The following is a 21,651-nucleotide window of genomic DNA, read 5'->3' as shown; positions in this document are numbered from 1 at the left end:
GATCAGAGAGACACCGTGCTGGTGTGTGGCCCTGCCTGAATATTCAGCGGTAGCTCTGAAGACCCACACGCTGGGTTCTACAATCTGCTGATCCCTTCGTTGTGTTTCCCGCAGTAAGCCGGAACTAAACCACAGTTATCTCCACAGTTTATGCTAAACCTCCAGATATGAACGTGCTCAGAGGGCCCGACGGCCATCTCTGAAGTCTTCTAACCAACCACATACATCGCGATCGACGCATGAGAACTTAAACAAGTTGCACATGGGGGAAAAGGCTATTTGCGGACGGAGTATTTGAAAATTAAACAGAAATGATAGAAAATGATGTATAGTGGCATTTTGGGGTTAAGGAATAAAAAAAAAAATTAATGACAGGCTAAAACAAGATGCTCTCCTTTGTCGGCGATGGGGAGAAACATGACCTATGATACTAAGAAATGCACAGCTTCTTTCTCTTCTTTGGTGTGTGGTAAAGCAGGGCTGCATGCAAGGCCCTGGAACAGGCCAGTGGAGGAAAAGCCACCAGGGAGCGAGGCCGCCTGCAGCGCTCTCAGAGCACAGCGCCGTTTTCCTGTTTCCAAATCGTGGGAATTCCTACTTTGCCAAAGGCCCTCTGTTTTGTAACAAACCATTTTCTTTTCTTTGATAGTTTACTTCATTAATCACATGGAAAGCCAATTAAAATACTGACTTCCTTGTATATTTAGAACAATTAACAGAAAAACAGAACTCGTTTGAAAATCAAACCATTTATATAATAATAAATGTTCATTCTTATAGACACATAAAGACAGAATCTGTGTCCTGGGAACTGGTTAAAAAATGCAAATTCTCAGGCCCTCCCTGCCCCACACCACTGCAAGAGGCTCCCTGGGGAGGAGCCCCCCTGCCACCTGTGAGGTGAAAGCCCTCCAGGGGGCCCCATGCAGACCACAGTCTGAGAGCCACCACTCTCATCTGGGCTATGAAGCTTTCAATTGGTGTTTTATAAAATGAGATGAGATTTGTGTGCTACTAATTCTACCTTGCACACTTTTCACAGGCAATGTTTGCAAGGAGACTTGGAGGCAGGTGGAAGCCATATTGCTGTGGCTTTCGGGAAGCTCAATACCCTCCCGTTCCGTCTCCTTCTAACCAGTCATTTTGGTTTTGATCTGTTTTTACGTTAACACCTCTTGAGACAACACAGACCGGTGGGTACACCTCCTTGAGCTGACTTGGCAGTTCCTAGAGAGAATATGCTTTCTTTTAAATCCTCACCCCATTACCTTCAGTGGCGTAACAGCATCACTGATTACTCTGACTATAAATCCAAGCTGGATATTTTTCAAGAAAAGCAGTCCTGACACTTACTGGTTATCTCAGGCCAGAATCACTGGTGTGCTGTTTATAAACATGTGCATTTTAAAACACGTGTTAGAATAATACATTGCTTTAGTTTAGACATTGAAAAATAGAAGAGGACTCTGCAAATTATTCCCCAAAATTCTTCTACAATCCTCCTCCTCCACATAGAAGCATTTAGATGAAAGACAAAAACCTCTCAAAACATACAAAGAATGTTTAGCTTCATATGAATCATAAGTGATTAAATCTGTACATCACCGTGAGTCACCTTATTTCAAGTGACTAAATACAGGATTAATTTTTTCAGTACACAAAAGTGCACATAGTACTTTGGTTCTTTGATAGCCAGACTCTTCCTTTTGTGCATGAAGCTGGGTCTCTGACAATAATATTTCATAATGTTTCTGGGTTTCTCAGGGGCAGACAGAAGCCTGAGCTTCTTCCATTTTTGAGGTCCTCAGTATTTATGTAAATAGTAATAACAGATACACCAAAGGTGGTTCCAAAAATTATGATATAGCCCAAAAGTCCTAAAGCCCTCAAGCTACCACTTTTATCACATTAAAAACACTGCTCAGCCCATGTGCAGATGACCCCTTTTGAGGTGTTTCACAGAAGTGAGGCCCAGGACCACACAGCCTTCCCCACCTGTCCTGGGCCGTGGCCACTGGTTCTCTGTTGCCGCTAACTAGTCTTCCACCAAACTAGAACATCTCTTGGGAGGAAACCTTGATCCCTGGCCTTAATGTTCCTGGGGCGGGGAAAGAAGGGCTAGTGGGACAATGCCTGACACAGCTATCTGCTCCCCCCTTACCTGCCTGCTGGCCAAGCAAAGAGGAAGGAGATCCTGGCAACACACCAGCGCTTTCCACTGGCTCAGATTTCACGCGTGTACAGAGGGCAGCTCCTGGAACAGAGCGACGAGACGTGACTGTCGTAGGAAAGGAAGGCGCGACCCTACGGTGTCTATACTTCCAGATGGGTGGGTGGTTGGAAGGAGTGTCACTGGTGGAGTTAGCAATTCTCCCCAGCGCTTCCAGAAGTTTGGGCCTCCAGCCAAACCTGTCTGAAGAAAACCCCGAAAGACGGTCATAAAATACTAAATACCTTACTTTGTAGGAGAGGTTTTCTAATGTTCTGTTTATTTTATGCAGGGAAGACAAAAAAGAAAGAAGAAAAAGTGAATGCCATTTCTGAACCTACCTACATACGCTGAGACACTCAGGAGTGTACGGATGGATGACATTTGTCTATTTCCTGAAGAGCCTGACCTCCGACCCCTCTGTCAATAGCAATACATTATAAGTCATCAAAGGGCAGGGGAGGCTCTGCTTTCCTTTTCTTTTTAAAGATTACTGCATTCCCAGAACCATTTAGTAGATGGTCAGCAATTTTTTGCTTTTTCTTTTCTTCATATATATAACTGCAATGATGCCTGTATAGGTGCTTGTAGGACAGAGCTAACTCTCCGGAAAAGGAGTATAAAAAAAATTCAGGGTGCTAAAATTCCTGAAAGGCACAAAACTTGGGGCGGGCAGCTAAAAACAAAACTAAATAAAGCCTCAGACACATGTCATCTGGCAAAGAAGCCTGCCGTCGTGACATGAACGTAGGCTTCCCAAGGACGTCATCGGCTCAGTCCCTTCTGCACTCATTGTATTGTGCAAGGCAAGAGAATACATGACTTTGGGGCTTTTTAAAATTCCAAACTCACTTTCGGGACATTGGGATCAAACGGAAGGTCCAATTCCCTCATAAAGTCAATAAACGACCATGATGTTTAATTTCTGTATCATCGGGGTCTCTTTCCATTCCAACGGACCAAAATTTCAACTCAAGCTGCCTTAAGGCGAAACTAGATTTATAGATTCATATTTGAGTCTATCCAGCGGTAAGACCTTGCACCAGCCACAGCTGGAGTCCCAGCTCAAGTATCCCATCTGAGCTTAGCTTTTCTCCAACTCCCAGCCATGCCTTCTGAGCAGTAGCTTCCCCACCCCAGACCTCACATGGTGACAAGAAGCTCTAAACTCACATGTTACTTTGCAAAGCCAAATAGAAGAGTCCACTTCCCTAAAGGGGGCAAGAAAAAACCCGAAGATGATGCTTTGTCTTTGACTGGCCAGACTTGGGTCACATACTTTCTCGTAAGCCAATCCCAGCTCCAAGAGGACATACAGGTCTGGTCCCATGCGCTGCCTGGAGTAGTCCTGGGCCACCTGGGGAGGCACCTTGCTGGTTGACATCTTTGGCAGCCAAGGGCTGCGGGGCGGGCTCTGTTTCCATGGAGATGAGTGACAAGCTAGGAAGCACTCCTGTGGTCCAGTGGTCCTTAGTGGACCCCACCTCTCCCACTTACTAAGATTCACGCGTGCTACGTTAGTGGATCAAAAGGAGATTAAAAGACCATTCAATGGGGCTCCTTGTTGAAGAGTGTAACCTCACATCCTGTGTCCAAAGTGTCGCTACAATCCCTGGCCTCCCCGTGTCTTCAGGAGCACTTTCCTCCTGTGCTTTCTGAAAGCCGGAAAGCCAGCTCACAGGTCCGGTATCACCGGCCAGAGCGACCAGAGGGACCGTGGGGCGCCCGTCTTCCCAGCGCCCCCGCAGGGACGCGCCCACTTCCTGGAAACGCCACCTCGCTGGCCCTTGGCGTCTCCATCCCAGGGGCAGAGGCGGCCGTGGGAACAAGACGCTGGAGGTCCCCGCGCCCCGGCCCAGGGGGCAGATCGGCGGCAGATCCGCGGGCGAGGTCCCTCCTCCTCTCTCTCCTCTTTCTCCCCTCCCCGTTTCCCTCCCTCCATCCCTCCTGGAGGCTGTGCGGGGCCCTCCGGGTCCTGCGCGAGTGGACCCAGTGAGGACCCGCCCGCCTGCCAGAGCGGGAGCGCTGCTGCCGGGTCTGCGGGGTCCTGGCGGAGAGGACGCCTCCCGAGCCCGAGGCCAAGGACCGGCAGGGGCGTCCTGCACCCGCCGCCGCTGGGAACCCGCCCAACAGCACAGGGCTCCAGAGGGGCCCCGTCAGGGCGCCCTGCTCCGGCTGCTGCCCAGGCTGCTGCCCAGGAGACCGGGCAGGGACGCTGCTGTATCGCTGCTTCTCTGCTTCTGCCTAACAAGGTGACTTAGACAATGAAGATACGGCCTCCTGGATGACTGCAGGTTTGTAATATAATCCCCTAAAGTTTTACATGGTGTGGCTATTTGCTTACGCATGTTTGTAAACGGGCTAACTCTGCTGCTACTCAGAAAATCGACATTTAAAATATTCTTCCAGGAGCAGTACAAGTTCGCCGTGTTGTTCAGGCACCGTGTTGTTGTTCATCAGCTTAGTTAGCATCTGTCTTCCCCAAATGGTACCCAAGCCTGTCCCTTGGCGATGGGTCTTGCATGTGACACTCTTGCCCTCTAGTGCCTCACCAGCTTGGTAGCAGGGTGATGGCTGATGTTACATAACACAGGGCGACTAAACCACAGCTGCGATCGCTGCCACTTGTAAAGCCAAACAGCCTGAGCCCACGGGAGTGGATACTGCTCTTTCTGTTTCTTTTCTGTCTATTGAAACTTTCTCAAGCGTTTTCAGCTCTTTCAACTTTAATTCCAGGTAAGTGTATCTATTTACTTACCCTGTCCGTTAATGGCTCACTCATAAATGTAGGGGCTTTTTGTACCAGAGCAACTTTCTTTTCAATTAATCTAAAAATTTCAGGATTAAACAAGTGCCTACTTTTATTGCTGTAGAAGAAACAGAGCATTTTAGTGAAATTAAGTGAAACAAAGGAATAGCGTATCCTTCTGGGGTAATTTGAAAGCTTCTCTTTTATAACATGAAAGTATTAAGGGGATGATCCCTTTCCTGATGTAAGATCTCCACCAACAACTTGTAATTTTCCTGCAGAAGATGGTTAAACAGATCACGTGTCTGTTGCTGGAGGGGCTAGAAATGTGTGCGCAACAGCAGAGATTTCAGCTAGAGCTGTCAACGAGCCTCAGAAAATCTATTTGATGCAATTTGTTTTGTAAACATTATCTAAAATTATACAATTATTAAATGCAACTAGAAAGAAATAATCAGCCTCAGTATTGAATATAAAAGCTTTAAATGAAAAGAAAATACACATATCTTCCATTTACTATATCCACTTTTTTTTTTTTTTTAAAGAACGAAGTTATTAGGTTACTGCAAAAGTAATTGCGGTTTAAAAGGTTAAAATAATTGCAAAAAACCGCAATTAATTTTTCACCAATCTAATACGTTCTTTAAAGGGTTTACCTAGATCATCTTCCAACTATTTCTAATATCTAGAAACCACTTAAGCCTCAGAATCATTTAAAGTTGAAAATGTATCCATATTCTTTGTAAACATATCAGAGTATAGCAACATAAGTAATCTGGAAGAGTTTTGATGAAATCACTCCTGAGTACTGTAAACAGCTACATCTTAATATTAGATTAAAACACAAATCAAATATTGAGACACACATGCATCTGATGTCATACCCACTTTTTCTTTGACCTTTGAAAATATTGCATTATCAACTACTGAACAATGCTAGAATGACATGGAGGAGAAACACTCAAACATCTGATAGCTGCCATCTGATCGTCAGCGGAAGCGCTTTCTTTTTTTCCTTTTTCTTCAGCCATAGCCCTATTAATGTTATATTTGAGGAGATTTCAAAAATAAATTTGAAAAAGACTCTTGAAAAAGTACTGAACACACAAAGAGGCTTGCCCCTAATGGACGCTATGCCATGGGTTCCTTTCTCCAGCTAGCACGGTATCAACTATCTCTATAATAAATTTTATTGTTTTTCTTTATGGTTTTGATGGTAAAACAGAGGATTTCTTTCTTTGTGTAAGTGTATATTAATATTAAACTGGTCACATGAGTTGTCTTTAGAATAAAGGATTGTCAGTTTACTAAGATGTTTTAGATAAAACAAAACATCTCTTTCTAGAAAGATTTATTATAATTTAGTTTGGTTGAGTTATAGTATATGAGTACCTTCTCTTTAATGCATTTTTTTTTTGAGAAAAGTATTGTTTCTGAAGATTATAGCAAATGTTAGGGTAATTTGTGGTGTAACTGAAAGGTTTGTTGGAAAAAATATAGTAGAAGAGGTAACCAGGTATTTGAGGTCCCTTTTTTTGGACCATACATTCTGCTGAAGAAGTTATTATGACCTAGAATTTAAATATTCAACAGCTGACTTGTCATTTCAGAAGTTTAAAGAAATTACAATTTTTCTTTTAATTCAGAGAGTCTTATATGATTTCCTTGAATCCCAGTTGAGTCTGTTCAATTGCTGTTTGGTGATTAATGCTAAGTTTTAAACTTAAATATGTATTTGTTGAGGTATAAAATATATTCCAAGAAAATTACATTTAAATATTCTGTGATTTGTATGCATTATCAAAACAGGGAAATAGTTAGTGATAAAAACACTATTCTCAACTAAATGAATGTCTCGGATTTCTAATTGCTTTACAGTTTAGACAATGGGGAGGTGACAGTGGGAGTTTACTTTTCTGGTGCAGTGGCTCCCAGAGATATGCAGTCACACTGAGCCCCTGTCCCACTAGATGATGCTGGAGGGCCACAAACGACCAGCTCGCGTGACAATGATACTTAGTCTGCAAGATGCGCAAAACTGGCTTATGACTCAAGTTCCTCTTAGAATAACCAAGAATTGGTTTTAGAAAAGCAGTTGGTTTTCTTTGTTTGGTTTTAATAAAAAACAATATCCTTTGCCTCTGGGATGTGACAGTGAGTGACATGTTACTCTGAACATTTTTCAACAATTTCATGCAAGTTGCATAACTAGAAGGAAAGTCAGGCTCTACTACAACTAATGTATATAATACATTATATCACGAAAACTCCTACAATTACTGAGGGCTACAACTCTTGAGTACCTGTTGCCAAACAAGAGCTTAAAAATCAAGTACTCCAGGCCTCCCCTAATGCCTTCTAGCATGTGGAGGATGGGCACCCATTTTAACCTTTTTTGTTTTGGTTTTTTTTATGACAATGTTTGAGAACCACATGAAGCAAGATCTGGACTCTAGGCCTGTCCAGCCTTGGACAACTCCCCTGGGGGCTCTGGGCCTCGGTCCCTCAGCGGGAAAAAGAGGAGCTCAGAGATCCTTTCCTAGCTCTTTGTTTGTAACACTGTAGACATTGTTCCAGAGGACAGGACAAATAGAGATAAAAAAAATTAGAGACTAATATACAACTTATTGACAAGTGCTGTTGTCTAGACTTTTAGTAGTAGATATGTAAGCTATGAAAATAACAGTTAACACCCAGAATAGTTACCTTGTACCAGGCGTGGGGCTAAGCACATTACGTATTAATTTTTAGCTCATGCAATCTTCATAACGATTATTTGAGGTAGGTACTTCCATTTTACAAATGAGGAAACTGAGGCATTGAGAGGTTGCTTACCTGTGTAAGATCACATCCCTGGCAAGTGGTAAACCTGGGGTTCAGGTTGAGTCTGGCTCCAGTGTGTGTGGTATTAACCACTGTACAGTCAGGGGTCACTTAACGACGGGACTATGTTCTGAGAAACGTGTCATTAGGTGATTTTGTTATTGTGGAAACATCACAGAGTGCACTCACACAAACCACTGCACTCCTGGGCTACACACCTGTATAGCAGGTTACTGTGCGGAACACGTTAGGCAACTATAACACAATGGAAAGCACGGTGTCTAAACATATCTGATCAGAGAACAGCTACGGTGGGAATACGGGAGAAACGGTCCCCCTGTGTAGAGCACTTACTGTGGTGGAGCCAGCAGGACTGGGGGTGCGCGGGGTGAGTCAGGGGCAAGGGGATGAGAAGGCCTCAGACAGACTGCTACTGTAGGCCGACCAACGCACACGGGACAACGCTAAATTATAACAATGTAGCTCTTCTTTCATCAATCATAAATGAACCTTAGCTGATGGTAACTATTTTACTTTATAAACTTTTAATTCTTTTTAACTTTCTGACTCTTTTGTAATAACACTTGGGTTAAAACACAAACACATCGTACAGCTGTACAAAAATATTTTTTCTTTATATCCTCATTCTATAAACATTTTTCTATTTAATATTTTTCAATTGTCTAAACTTTTTTCATTGAGAACCAAGCACCAACACCCACAGGAGCCCAGGCTACCCGGGGTCAGGGTCATCAGTATCACTGTCTCCACATCCACCTCTTCTCCCACTGGAAACTCCTCAGGGGCAGTCACACCCTTGGAGCTGTCATCTCCTGTGACAACCAGGCCTCTTCTGGAACCCCCCTGAAGGACCTGCCTGAGGCTCTTCTTGAGGAGCTGTCACTCTTCAGAAATATGTCCACAATGGTTCGCTTGGTCTGCTTCTTTCTTTCATACGGATTTGCTTGTAAGCAGATAATGCACCATGAACATTCCTCTCTATTCATGAAAACCTTTTGGTGTTGGGGTCCATGTTTTCAATCTTCTTAAGGAGCTTGTTGAGGTCTGCGAAGCTTCTGCAAAACGCTTCACTGTGAATTTTCTTGGGGGTCCTTCTTTCTCTCCTCCTGCAGTTTCCCTTTCTCTTGCCTCTTCTCCAGCGATGCGCTCCTGTTCCAGTTCCCACAAGTCCTCCTTAGTCAGTTCCTTGGAAGCCCCCCTAGGAGCTCCTCAGTGACATCCTCACACACACCCAGGTCCAAGTCGTTCAGCACCTCAGACACAGCCTTGGTGAGTTTTGCAACCTCCTCATCCTTGGCAAATCCTTTGAAACCATGGGAGAACCTCTTGAGTGTCTTTTTCCAGATGCCATCCATACACTCCTTGGTGACATCACCCCGAGCTCCACCAAGGTCCTTGATGCAGTCCTAGGGGGACTCCTTCCAGAACTGCATCAGCGTCTCCTCAGTTGTAGCAGCAGCCTGGGCAAAGGTCCTCCTCAGGCAGGAGGCCTTAGGAGCTGCTACGACTCATTGGTCTATTGGTTGGAGTAAGGAGGTGGTGTTGGAGGGAGAAACACCATTTTGATATTGAGATGAAAGTTACCAATAAAAGGAGGATGTCGGGAACATTAGCAACAATAAGCCCCGTCTTGAAAGGTGTGTTACTCTCCAAATGGCACTTCTCCATTTCGCTGGCACAGCAGCGATTCACAAGGCGTCTTGGGAGAGGAGCTGGGTCACCCTGACTTCTTACCGCTCCCGCAGGACATGGCAGTGTGCTCACTGACGTGCATGAAGGCCCTGGGTTCTCGCTGTGGCACTTCAAGGGGGTCGGTTTGCAGCCTGTAACATGCTCCCGAGCAAGACTGCCATCCTGTCCCCAAAAGCCTGGAGACCTGGCTGTGATTGGCCTCTTCTGAATGAAAGTCCCTGCAGGCGTCTGTTTCCAGAACAGGGAGCTTTCCTCCACACTGAATATTCGCTCTGGCAAGTCATTTTCCTCCACAATCAGCTTATCTAGGGTTTCCAAAAATTCTTCAGCTGCTGTCACATCAGCACTAACTGACTCACGACTCATTTTCACACTCTGTAATGAATAATGATTCTTGAATCACGTAAACCACCCAGAGCTAGCAGTAAATTCAACAGCATTGTCAAGTCCAGCCTTTCCTTCAACATCACAAAGAAAGTCTGCTTTTCTGTGACCGGCACGGAGCTGAGAGGACTGTGCTTCTGGGCCTGGTCTTCACTCCGGGTCATTAAGTCGCCCCTGACGCAGCCCTTCTCCGATGCCTGGTAGTCTGGTGCCTTCAGGAAGCAGAGCCTTTCACAGCTTCTGTCACTTTCTCTCGTCCTCACGCCCACAGCTGGGGGGGAATGGACGTGACTGACCCATCAGCAGTGACCCTCCCTGATTTCCCACCTTCCCAGTCCTTGGTCACTTTAACTTCCACTTGCAGGTCAATTGCTCCACGTGGCCTCGTCCTGGCAACGTTGCCAGTGGATGTGGTCCACTCAGGGACCATGGGGACAAAACACCAGATTAAGTCAAGCACACACTGCCTTCCGCCCGCCCCCAGCGAGACTGAGCAGAGAGAACGAGGCCATCAAGACACGCGCTTCACGGAGACGCGTGAGGCTGCTGCCGGGAAACCCGCACACGGCCTCGCAGCAGACCTGGGTTTATAAGTAGGAAGAGGACACTCTAAAATAACGATAAAAAGTGTAGTACAGTAAATACGTGACCAGGACCAGAGTCGTTTGTCATCATTATGAAGTATGAAGTGCATCCCTGTTCGCGCCGGCAGCGCAGCTTTGTTTACACGGCATTGCCACGGACACGTGAGTGATGCCTCGCGCTCCGACGTCACCGTGGCTACGACGTCGCGCGAGGGGTCAGGGATGTCGAGCTTTGTCATGACCTTAGGGGCCTGTGTCAGGTCCGCAGCCCCTCAGGCGCTGACCACGTGTCACTACACAGCGCGTGACTATTACAACGTCTCTATCGGCTTTCAAATGTCCGTGTCTGATACGCCTCTCGATAGCGCACAGGTGGCTCCGGGTGTTTCCGCCACTTCCACCCCCACATACGAAGTGACGGTTTACTCCCTCCCGAGACGCTTGCCCGGCACCCGCTCCTGGGCCAGGACCGCTGCCCGCGGCGCCCCCCTGACGAGGGCGCACAGTCGGCTTCAGGCAGCCCCTTCCTCCGCTCTCGCTACCCCGTTGGGTTGAATGTCACTTGTTCTCAAAGAAGCCAGAGGTGACGGAGGAACAATGTGCCCGCCTTCTCCGCGACGCAGCCACGGGACGGCGGTAGAAGCAGCCTCGGCCCTCTGCACGCCCTGTGGGATTTCTCCACCGCCCTCTCTGCTCCTTGGCGCTGCGCTCTCTGCAGACCCGCTGGCTCTGCTTCTCTGTCAAGCAACCTGCTCTGATACACAGCCCAATGCTGATCTGTAACTTCCCAGCTTACGGGCCACAAACAATGCGAGACGAGCTTCGCGCCCTCGTTTGTCCCTTGACTCTGAAGAAGGATGGAAATGGCAAGGCTTAGCTCGTGCCCTGCGAGCTGCAGTGGCCGCGGTCAGGAGCCTGCTCTCAGCACACATTCCAGCTCAGTTTAGGGGGACAGATGCAGACCCTACATCTTACAGGCAGAACAAACAGCCAGCGGCAGTGGGAGCCGTTCTCCTGCCTCCTGGACGGCATAACGCGGAGAGAAGTGAACAAAATGTGTTCCTTTCTTCACAATTTCTAAATACAAAGATGGAGGGGAAAGTGCAACTGGAAGTCATTTTCCATTTAACAGGTCAGACAAAGCGAATGCTCCCAGGGGCAGCCTTTCTCCCATCCACCTTTTAAAAACGACCAGCTCGAGACAGGGAGCCCTTGCTCACACTCAGCTACCACGACACTGTCCACACGCTCCTTCCCAGAGAAAAGCAAGGCTTTGTCCAGTTTTAATATCACCACGTGACTTTTAGCACATTCGTGCTATGTATCTGAGGCCGCGCAATGCATTTCTCAATACTGTAAAATACAGTTAATTTGGTGAAAGAGGAATATTGTCAAGATCTTTTAAATATTTTTCATTTATGTTAGAACCTGAAGTTCTTTAGTTATTAATACTCATTTTCCAGATGGCAATCTTTTTTTCCCCCCCACATTTCTTGTACTGCCAACTTCAACATGATTCTGTATCATTTAGAAATGGATTTTTACTTTGGGCTGGTGGTGGGTGTCAGTGGAAGAGAGAAGATGGGTGGCCGTGACAAGCAGCTACCTCCCCTGGGACAGGCAATGCTTTGGGAGCAGCATGTGTGTGTCCATTCAGTTCTTTACTGTGTACGCAGAATGGCCTGTGGTTCCAAAAATGAATTTCTCCCTCTGCGTCTGTTAATGGTAGATCATTAAGCCATGGCTGACGTTTTCTTGGTGGAAAACACCTTTTTAAAACACCTTTTTAAAAACAGATGCATGGCAAAACAAGTCTAGCCCCACTGAATTCTGAAATAGGTACTGAAGTAAGATCCAGGGAGGGTGCATTCCGGATGCACCTGATTTCTGCCTGTGGTCAAGATGCCCTGTCACATGCTGTGTTTCTATGATCGCCCTGACTGTCTGAGGCCAGGGTGACAGACGGGGGTGTCCATCCACGGCCGAGGGCTGTATTTCACGACTGCCCTGGTTTGTGAATGTTGCTGCTATTTGGGGAATGTAGTCCAGGCCCTTTTTTTAATCATTTAAGGAGTATTCAGTGGGCTGCTCTTATTTGAAGCACTACAATGATGTCACGACGACAGAGGTGAGCAGCACAGGTGCTTACAGATGCTTCCAATCCACAGAGAAACATCACACAGAGAAGTCACGTGTCTAACTGCAGCTGTGGAATGTGCTACACTGGTAAAGTAGGTGGTGATGGGAGAGTGGACTGGGACCCCTGAGAGGTGTGCGGAGCAGGGGGTACTGATGCTCAGAGCCACAGGATCCGGAGGAGGACACTGGATGGAGAAGTGGGGAGGACACTTCCAGACAGCGCGTGCACGTGAGACGGCCCTGACTTGGAAGAGAGGCCGTCTCTCTTGGGGAATTGGAGGAGGACCCGCGTCTTGGGGCTTAGCGGGGGCACACCATCGAGTCAGGCCTGCAATGAAGAGGGCAGACATGGCACAGTGTCTTGTGGGACACGTGTAGGCAGTTGGGCTTGAATCAGGAAGCGGAATAGGCATTGATGGCTTTCAGCTGCGGACACACAACCGGACCTGCACTTTGATGCTGGGCTGAGGAAAGCAGGGAGGAACCGCAGAGTGTTTATGGTGAAGCTACTTGTTGCCATATGTCAGTGAGAGGGATGCTGCCCGGAAAAGGACAGAAGTGCGCTGGGCCCAGGGAGGGTGGGGAGTGGGAATGCGAGGGGTGGGTCCCAGAGATAAGTAGGGGTGAGGGGAAAGAAGGGTCATGGATGATGGTTTTACAGAGCAGATCATAAGTTCAGTTGTGGATGGGTTGAGTTTGCTTGTGACGTGATCTCAGAGGAGCCAACAGTAGTGGGCACACAACAGGAAAGGTACAATTCCTGTGAGGTGCTGTTATTGTAGCAAGTTGATAGTTCCATTGGAAATCCTGAAGCTCAGAAGAAGGTGTGGGTTACAAACAAACTTGGGAATTTACTGGAGCATAAATGGGAACAGAAGCCAGGGAGCATGTGAGCTCCCCTGAGGACGTGCCTGGCGCAGGCTCTGCTCCCGCCAGAGCCTGTCCCTCTGCCTGAGGCCCATGAGACCTGGATTCCTGCCACAGACACGGGCGTCCTGTATTGCCCACCCCAGCTCACACTGAATGCTGCAGTTGTCGCTCCAGGAACCCTTAGTGCATTTTCATTGGCATCTTCAGGACACATCTGTCCTTTCCTGTGTTTCCTCTATCACCCCCATCACAGGTAACATGTAGTATGTTCGTTCTAGGTGCCAGACGCTTTTCTAAGAGCTTTTGATAGCTTCTCTCATGATCCTCACTAAAACCCTACTAAGCAGGTACCACGAGTTTGCCCGTTTTCACATGAGACTGCAGCATCGAGAGGTGACAGCTGTCCATATCCACTTCCTACACGATCATAGCATGGAAGGGACGGGTGGCGGTGCCTCCCAGGTGTGTGTGGTCTTCACGCGTCAGTCAGCACTACGGGCAGTGGCACCTCGGGCAGGACAGAGCCTTGAAGGGGCTGGCGCGGCGGGGTACAGTGGGTGTCGTGCTGTTGGCTGGCTGTTGTCGACACTCCCCCCATGCGTTGTCACCTCCTTGTGTGCCTGGGGGGGTGCCCTGATGAAGTGGCGATGTTTATAATCAGCCCACCTTGCACCTTCCCCATATACCGGTGACTATTCCAAAACGCCTGCCCCAATGGCTTTGTGCAGTGATTGCAACATGTAACGTACAGTTCCTTGGTCACGCAGCGTGCACCTCGTGGCAGGTGGGCCAGTTAGCCAGAGTCAATCACAGCGGTTCACTCTGCCTCCTGATGAAGAAGGCATGTCCACGGGAAGTCTCGGACCTGCGGGCCGGTGTGCTGTCCTTAGTCATGAGAGAACCCTTCCGGCCACACACAAGTCTATAATTTCAATGTTGTTAGGTTGGTGCAAAAGTAATTGTGGCTTAAAAGGTTAAAAACAATTGCAAAAGCTGCAATTCCTTTTGTACCAACCTAATATTTGTGCACAGGCGCATCACGAACACAATCATCACCCTGCTGAAGTGTCCGCCTGTCGATCTTGTTGGCCCTTAAAACATGGTTTTCTCCTGGGTCTTTCTGGAAAGATTACTGGCGATACCATGGGTCCTATGCCCTTGGAAATTTCAGTCTACCAGGAAAGAGAGACATGAAACAAATAGCGTGGCTAACAATACTGGTAAGAGTTGAGAGAAAGGCCCCAAAGGAAAAGGGGTTACAATCAGTAGGCGTGAGTCATCTGGGGACCTGTCTGAAGGTGCAGAGTGGGCTTGCTCAGAAAGGCTTTGTGAGGAGGTGAGTCTCGGTAGCACGGCCAGATTTGCCTGTGACTCATCAATTTCAAATATTGTCTGGACTTCTTTATTTGCGAATACGCAGCAGTTTTATAGAAGACTGCGATTTTGTTATCTCCCCATGCATCACGGAGTCACATGTCTGAACCTTAAGCGCACCTCAGGAGCTCAAGCCAATTTCCACTCGAAGCTGCTGTACTCCTGCCACCGGCATTTTCATTCCTCCAGCCCCCAGACCTGCCCACTGCCCCAGCCACAACCTGACAGGCACCATGTGCTTATCTGATTTCCTCCCAAGTCTTCATTCTCCCACATAACTGCCTGCGTGTGCCTGCCAGCACCCTCAGCTGGGCTGCCCCCCTCACGCTGTGTAATGCAGCCTACAGCCTCTGCTCACACTGTCACTGCTCTCCGTCCGTTCTGGACGTCACTGCTCCACAAATCGTCTGTAAATACTATTTGTACTGCCTCTCTCCTGTGCAAATACATCCTCTGCGCTCTAGTTGTGAGCTGACACTCGTGCTTCACATTCACTTTCAAGGCCATGCATTAGTCTTCAGCACTCTTTCACTGAAATTGTATTTCCACTTTCCGCCCAACACATAGTGTCTTATAATTAGTTTAGTCTCACTCTCAGATAAACACATTGTAACCATTTTATTTCCTCCACGTTGCCAGGTTTTTTAGCCTGACACGCTCACCCAATCATCATATCTACATCCTGTCCATCATGCAGGTCCCCTCAAGCTGCTGCCCCGGGCTTGCCTGAAGGTCACAGTTTCTCGCCCTGTTTCCTCTGACGCTTGGAACAGGTATAGTCTGTTCAGTGCTTATTCCGTGCAATGCAGTGTTGGCTATTATTTCACAAGTCTCATTTCCCCCAACAGCAACCCTGCTTCTGCAGACTAGAATCCTTCCTCCTGGTACTTCTGTGGTGTCACCCACCACCAGAGAGCACTGAGCCCAAAGCGGGCGTTCAGTAAAGAGCTGATGACTGATTGCACATTGATTCACGGATAGGTATCTATGGGTGGGTGAAGATTTGCTATCTAGTGGTTTTTTATCCCACGCTGGCATGGTATGGTTATATTTTCTTAGTATTAAATAAAACAGAGACATTAAACCCCATCAATAGAGGTAATTATAATCACAGTAATAGTGATGTGTAATCTTAAAAATAAGTTATGGCACTAGAATAAAGCAGAAGTGTCGAATTAACCTATAAGGTTACCATGTGATTTTATTCAGCGAATTCCACAGTCACCGGGTGCTTACTGTGTGTGTGGCACCAGCGGCTCACAGAGGCAGGGGAGACATCGTCTGCACCCTCTCAGAGTTTGTAATTAGCCAAGGAAGACTGGCTTTAAGCCAAATTTTAATTGCAATAGTGTCAGTTAGTACTTTCCACATGGGCCTTGTGTATCTGCTGGGTCTGAACAAGCTGGGAAGGTCAGCTCCCCCTGAGAAGGTCCCACAGGGGAACTGGGTGGAGCCGACATTTCCACCTGTGCCTCTCTTCCCAAAATGCCTCACCGGCCACAGGCTCAGGAGAAGCATGTCAGTGCCATCACATGCAGAAGGAGTGACAGCCACAGCTCGGCACGTCCTGAGAGTCTCAGGACGAGCAGAGACACACGAGGGATGGGAAACAGTGCTGTGGACGGGACAGCAGTAGGACCCGTAACTGAAAGTGCACGGCAGAGACAGAGTGGGGCCATGGCAAAGTGAGACGTGCAGTGGAAAAGGTCTGTAGGAAACTTAGAGAATCTCCACGTACCCATTTAAATATGTTAGAGCAAATCCTACCCTCATGGACATACGCTGGAATTTGCTTTGGGTTCAGGAGGAAACTTGAAGAGTTTAATGAGAAAGAAATGTCTTTCAGCATTTTATCCCTGCTCATGGAGAAGGCAGCTCTGATAGGTCCCTCGTATCTGTCCTAAGCAGTGACAGCAGACGCTCCTCACCACAGGGAAGGATTGTATGATGTACGTGCCTACGCTCCTGACACTGGGAGCAAACTATGTAACACTGCTGTCTGAAATGCAAAATGTGGTGACCCATTTAGCAGCCAGTCAAAAACACTTCATAGCTCAAATTAAAACAGAGGCACAGAGAGACGTGAGATTTTGTATCCTGCTATTATACCCCAGAATGTTATATTACTCATACACATGTACGTATCTTTAACAGTGCAAGTTTTGAAATGACATAACTGCAGTAACAATGAAAACTCTTAAGTTGTCCTGGTCATTTTGATTTGCTCAAATTACATCTAAACCTATGCTAGAACGTTTGAGAGTAGAATGCTATCCTTTCTGCTAGATTTATTGTAAAGCAGTCATATCACCTGGCGGCATTTTGCGTGGCAGCGGGCTGGTGCACCACAGATATCACGTGGCGTTCCCAGGGCTCGTCCACCTTTCATGGCAGTGCCCTCCCTTGTCCCTTCCCTGCATTGCCCTGACCTGTGCTCATTAATGGCTCCTAACCGCACTGGGAGAAAGGAGTCTGCACCAGCTGGCCCGACTTCACTCTCTAACGCTGATCTTACATTGATCCATTTTCCTGAAAAATCTCACCCTTATCATGTTATGTCCCCAATCAGGAAAGCATCATGGGTCCCTACGGACTTTCACAACCGTGAACTGTGCTATCTCCAAGGCTGAAGGACCCATACATTCTGTGTAATGTTTTTGTTAAGTATTCCTCACTTTCCTCCCACTCGTCATCAGAGTGGCCCTTGCCCAGTGCGGCGCTCACTCCTGCCTCTACAAAGGTTTTCTATCGCAGATGCTGGTTCCCATTACCCTCATCCTTCAAGGCTCTGCCCAAGCCACCTCCCAGACCACGGCCGGAGCCCCGACTCCCCGTGGTCTCTTTCTTCTCTCGTGCCGTGTAGTCCTCCGTCGCTAACCAACAACCCACACATCGACACTTGTCATTCTAGCCACTGTCTCTATACTTTTGGACCTTTTAAAGAAATTCACTCTGCTGAACATTTATATTTTATATAGAAAGATAATTACCTCATAAATATATGAATGAATGACACAGATACCGTAAATATTTAAGTGAATAGACTACAATCTATAATTTAGAGGATAAGTAGCATATTTAGCCTACAAACACCCTGTGCTTATGCTCCATAATACTACATTATTCATAAAAATAAACATATATTATTTAAAAAATATTGTTCATTGCTTATTTTATAAGTGATATCCCAGAATTTGAGAGCCAGAATATCCTTGGAGATCATTTATTCTAACCTTATCATGTTACTTGGAAGTTACTGGGGCCAAAGTGACACAATCTGTGCAAAACATCGAACGCGTTCTCCACCGGTGCTCGCTGTCTCACCAGTTGGCTTTCAGCCCACCTTGGGGGGGCGTCACAAGACCTTCCTCAATATTTTTTAATTTTCCATGATATTGTCTTGCAAAGTGCCAGGACCATAAGACTCATAATCTTAAGCTCTAAAAATCACCCATGTTTCTTGTTATTTTTCAAAAGTTACTAAATTTTTCAGAGGTTACTAAGACTTGAAAAGGATCTGAAAACAGCATAATAAGGTGCTTCATGAAGCTTCCACTGTTTTCATCGTGTGTTTTTCAAATACAGCAGGTCCTCAGTTGACATCATCAGTAGTTCTCAGAAACTGTGATTTTAAGCGAAACATCACATCAGACACTCAGGCAGGCCTGAGACGCTTATGTGACGGTCCCATAGAGTATAATGGAGCTGAAAATTCCCATTGCCTAGTGACATCCCAGCCGTCCCATGTCACAGCATACGTCACGCAGGTGTTTGCGGTGATGCTGGAGTACACCAACCCACGGCACTGCCAGTTCCGTGAGAGCACGGCACCTACGGTTACGGGGTAGCCTGCACCATCCAGGTTTGCACAGGTGCACCCCATGCTGTTCGCGCAATGACAAAATTGCTTATCAATGCGGTTTTAAGAACATGTAGCTATTATTAAGCAGCGCATGACTGTAAAACAAAACCAATGTTACAATAGGCTAATGGATAGAAATAAAAGCTAGGTTCCTACGGCACATTTCTGGACACAAAAACATCACCAAACTCCTGCATAAAGACCCAAATGCTTCTAAGATGAAACCCTGAAATAAATGTGAGCTCTACAAACATTTCAGAAAGATGAATAAAAAAGAATATTTTTTCCAACCTGTTGATTCCACTTCAGGGTCTCAGGGCAGAAGCCTCTCCCTGCATCTCAGGGCGCACGGGGGACCCACCCTGGACAGGACGCCCTTCCATCCAGAGCCACTCACACCCACCACACTCACTCAGACAGGGACAGTGTAGACATGACATTTAGCTCACTGCACACCTGTGGGATGTGGGAGGAAACCGAGCCCCGGAGAAAACCCACGGACCTGGGGAGACCAGGCCAACCCGACACAGACAGTGGTCCTGGCAGGGAGTCAAATTTTTTTTCTCATCAACATTATGACAAAATGATATCGAATAAAATTATATTATTCAAGGACCTGCTATATTTTCGATGTATTTTTCCTGTAATTACTGCTCTTTTCCAAAAAGTAGAAACAGAATAGTATAGCAAATGAGTGTCTAGGTAAGTGTGTCCTCTGCAGAAATACACGGTGCCCCGTAATCTCACACCAGAGTCGAAGGCACCCCAGGCATATTTTACTCCTCAAGTTCCTCTCACCAAAGTACTTTCCTGGTTTAAGCAAACCTAACTAAATATAGACTCTAAAATGGTCATTTGGGTCGGGAGACCTTTTGAAAGGTATTTGCATGAAAGCAGCTATGATAGGCTGTTTATCTTATAGATCTAAAATATAAATAGAATGTTAAAATTCGTTGTGTCAAAAAAATTTCAAGAAAAACAAAAAAACTAGTGCCTTAATTGTGGCACTTAATAAAGTATGTCCAAACATTCATGCTCATGGTTTTTCAGTCTGTGTGACCACACGCAAATGGCCCGAGATGGCGTTCCACGGTGTGACCGTGTGCGGCTCTGGCGACCACTCTGGTCTCAGGCCCATGTTATCTACAGAGTCTGAGGCGAAGCGCGGGTGGGTGACGGGAACCCCCTGCTCAGCCCACTGCCTCCTCTGCCTCCTCTGCCAGGGACGGGCCTGTGCGGCCTGAGCCCCTCCCACGCTCTAACCCATGTCCCCCTCCAGGTGTGGAGAGAAACGAAGCTGTTACTTAGTGTACACGGCTTCCTACGCAGACAGGCGCCACTCGTGCCGGTGAACAGGAGAAAAACCGCTCACGTTCACGCCACGGACTGGTTGACACTCTATTCTCCTTCCTTCTCCGTTTCAGACCATTTCCTGTGAGTCCTGATCAAGCAAAACAAATGAGCTGCCATGGTGACATGAAGTGCGGGCTGAGACTGGACAAGTAGCCGGACACCATCTTCCCCGGTCCCCTTGGCTGTCCGGATGCTTCTCCTGCTGGAACGGCCCGAGCAAAGCACAACATGACCTCTGTCCGCAAGCTCCACAGACACTTCCAGAGGACGGTGCTCCTGCTGGCCGCGCTCTGCACGGTGAGCGTGGTGCTGTCGGCTTATTACCTGTGCGCGGGCTCCGGGCAGGAGGGCGGCCCCGCGGACGCGGACGCGGCTGCGGAGGGGGCGTGCGGGGCCACGCGGCACCCCGCGCACAGGCCGGCGGCCGCGGACGGCGGGGGGCTTCCGCGCGCCTCGAGGGCGGACCCCACGGTCCTGGTGTTCGTGGAGAGCCAGTACTCGGCGCTCGGGCAGGACATCGTCGCCGTCCTGGAGTCCAGCAGATTCCAGTATCACACGGAGATCGCTCCGGGAAAGGGCGACCTCCCGGCGCTTACAGAAAACGCGCAAGGCAGATACATCCTCATCATTTACGAGAATATTTTAAAGTACGTACACATGGACGCTTGGAGTCGGAGCCTGTTGGATAAATACTGTGCAGAACACAGCGTGGGCATCATTGGGTTCCATAAGGCCGGCGACAAGAGCGCCCAGAGCTTCCCGGGGACAGGCTTCCCCTTCTCCGCGCACGGGAACCTGGCGCTAACAGGCTGTTGCGTGAACCCGCGTTCTCCGCTGCTCCGCGTGACCAAATCTTCCACGCTCGACAAAGGCTCTTTACCCGGAACTGACTGGACAGTTTTTCAGATTAACCACTCAGCCTACCAGCCAGTAATATTTGCCAAAGTAAAGACCCCAGAAAACCTTTCTGCGCCCCTCTCCAAAGGTGCTTTTTACGCCACGGTCATCCACGACCGCGGGCTGCGCGACGGCGTCCAGCGCGTGCTGTTCGGCAGCGACCTGAGCTTCTGGCTGCACAAGCTCGTCTTCCTGGACGCCGTGTCCTTCCTGTCCGGGGACAGGCTGACCTTGTCCTTGGACAGGTACGTCCTCGTGGACATCGACGACATCTTCGTGGGGAAGGAGGGGACGCGGATGAACGTCAAGGACGTGAAGGTAAGGCTCTGTGACCTCCAAGTACCCACCTCCAGTTCACCTCTCAGGGGTCTGCCAGCTGCCCCAGGCCCTCCCAGGACATGGGACCTGGTCATTCAGCAAAGTCTTGTGCAAACCGAGAGGAGCTGGCCCCCCGGCCTGTCGGCCCTACAACTACTATATTTCTCTCTGAATCAAGAAAAATGAGGCTTATACCAAAGGGCTGACTGAGTGTGGCAGGATCCTGAAATGGTTTTCTATGTGTGTTAAAACTACAGAGTAGAAACCATTTTGTTTGATGATTTTCCAGAAACTATCTTGTTATGAAACTATTACTAATCTAAGACTTTAGTCCACTTAAGTATGAAATCAAAGTGAGTTTGTTTTCATTAAAATA

The 21,651-nt window shown here is 47.7% G+C and overlaps 1 protein-coding gene across 5 annotated transcripts in view; it reads left to right on the top strand.

The window, feature by feature from the left end:
- The first annotated feature begins 3,754 nt into the window (after positions 1-3,754).
- The window catches only part of LOC109454140 (bifunctional heparan sulfate N-deacetylase/N-sulfotransferase 3), a 107,375-nt gene continuing 89,478 nt past the window's right edge, over positions 3,755-21,651 (top strand). For 2 of the 5 annotated variants that reach the window (XM_088792631.1, XM_088792630.1), the window contains exons 1-2: positions 4,788-4,945; positions 20,132-21,275. In XM_088792631.1, the coding sequence (XP_088648757.1) occupies positions 20,289-21,275 (987 nt within the window). In that variant the 5' untranslated portion in view covers positions 4,788-4,945; positions 20,132-20,288. Of the gene's footprint in view, positions 4,504-4,787; positions 4,946-20,131; positions 21,276-21,651 lie in introns of those variants that run through there. The other 3 variants (XM_019744527.3, XR_016019098.1, XM_019744526.3) reach the window with 3 other exon arrangements.

Source organism: Rhinolophus sinicus, chromosome 15, assembly GCF_057876585.1.
Source record: "Rhinolophus sinicus isolate RSI-liver-muscle chromosome 15, RSI-T2T, whole genome shotgun sequence".
Taxonomy (NCBI): Eukaryota; Metazoa; Chordata; class Mammalia; order Chiroptera; family Rhinolophidae; genus Rhinolophus; species Rhinolophus sinicus.
The sequence above is the reverse complement of the archived record's forward strand: the minus strand, read 5'-3'. Positions and strand labels throughout refer to the sequence as shown.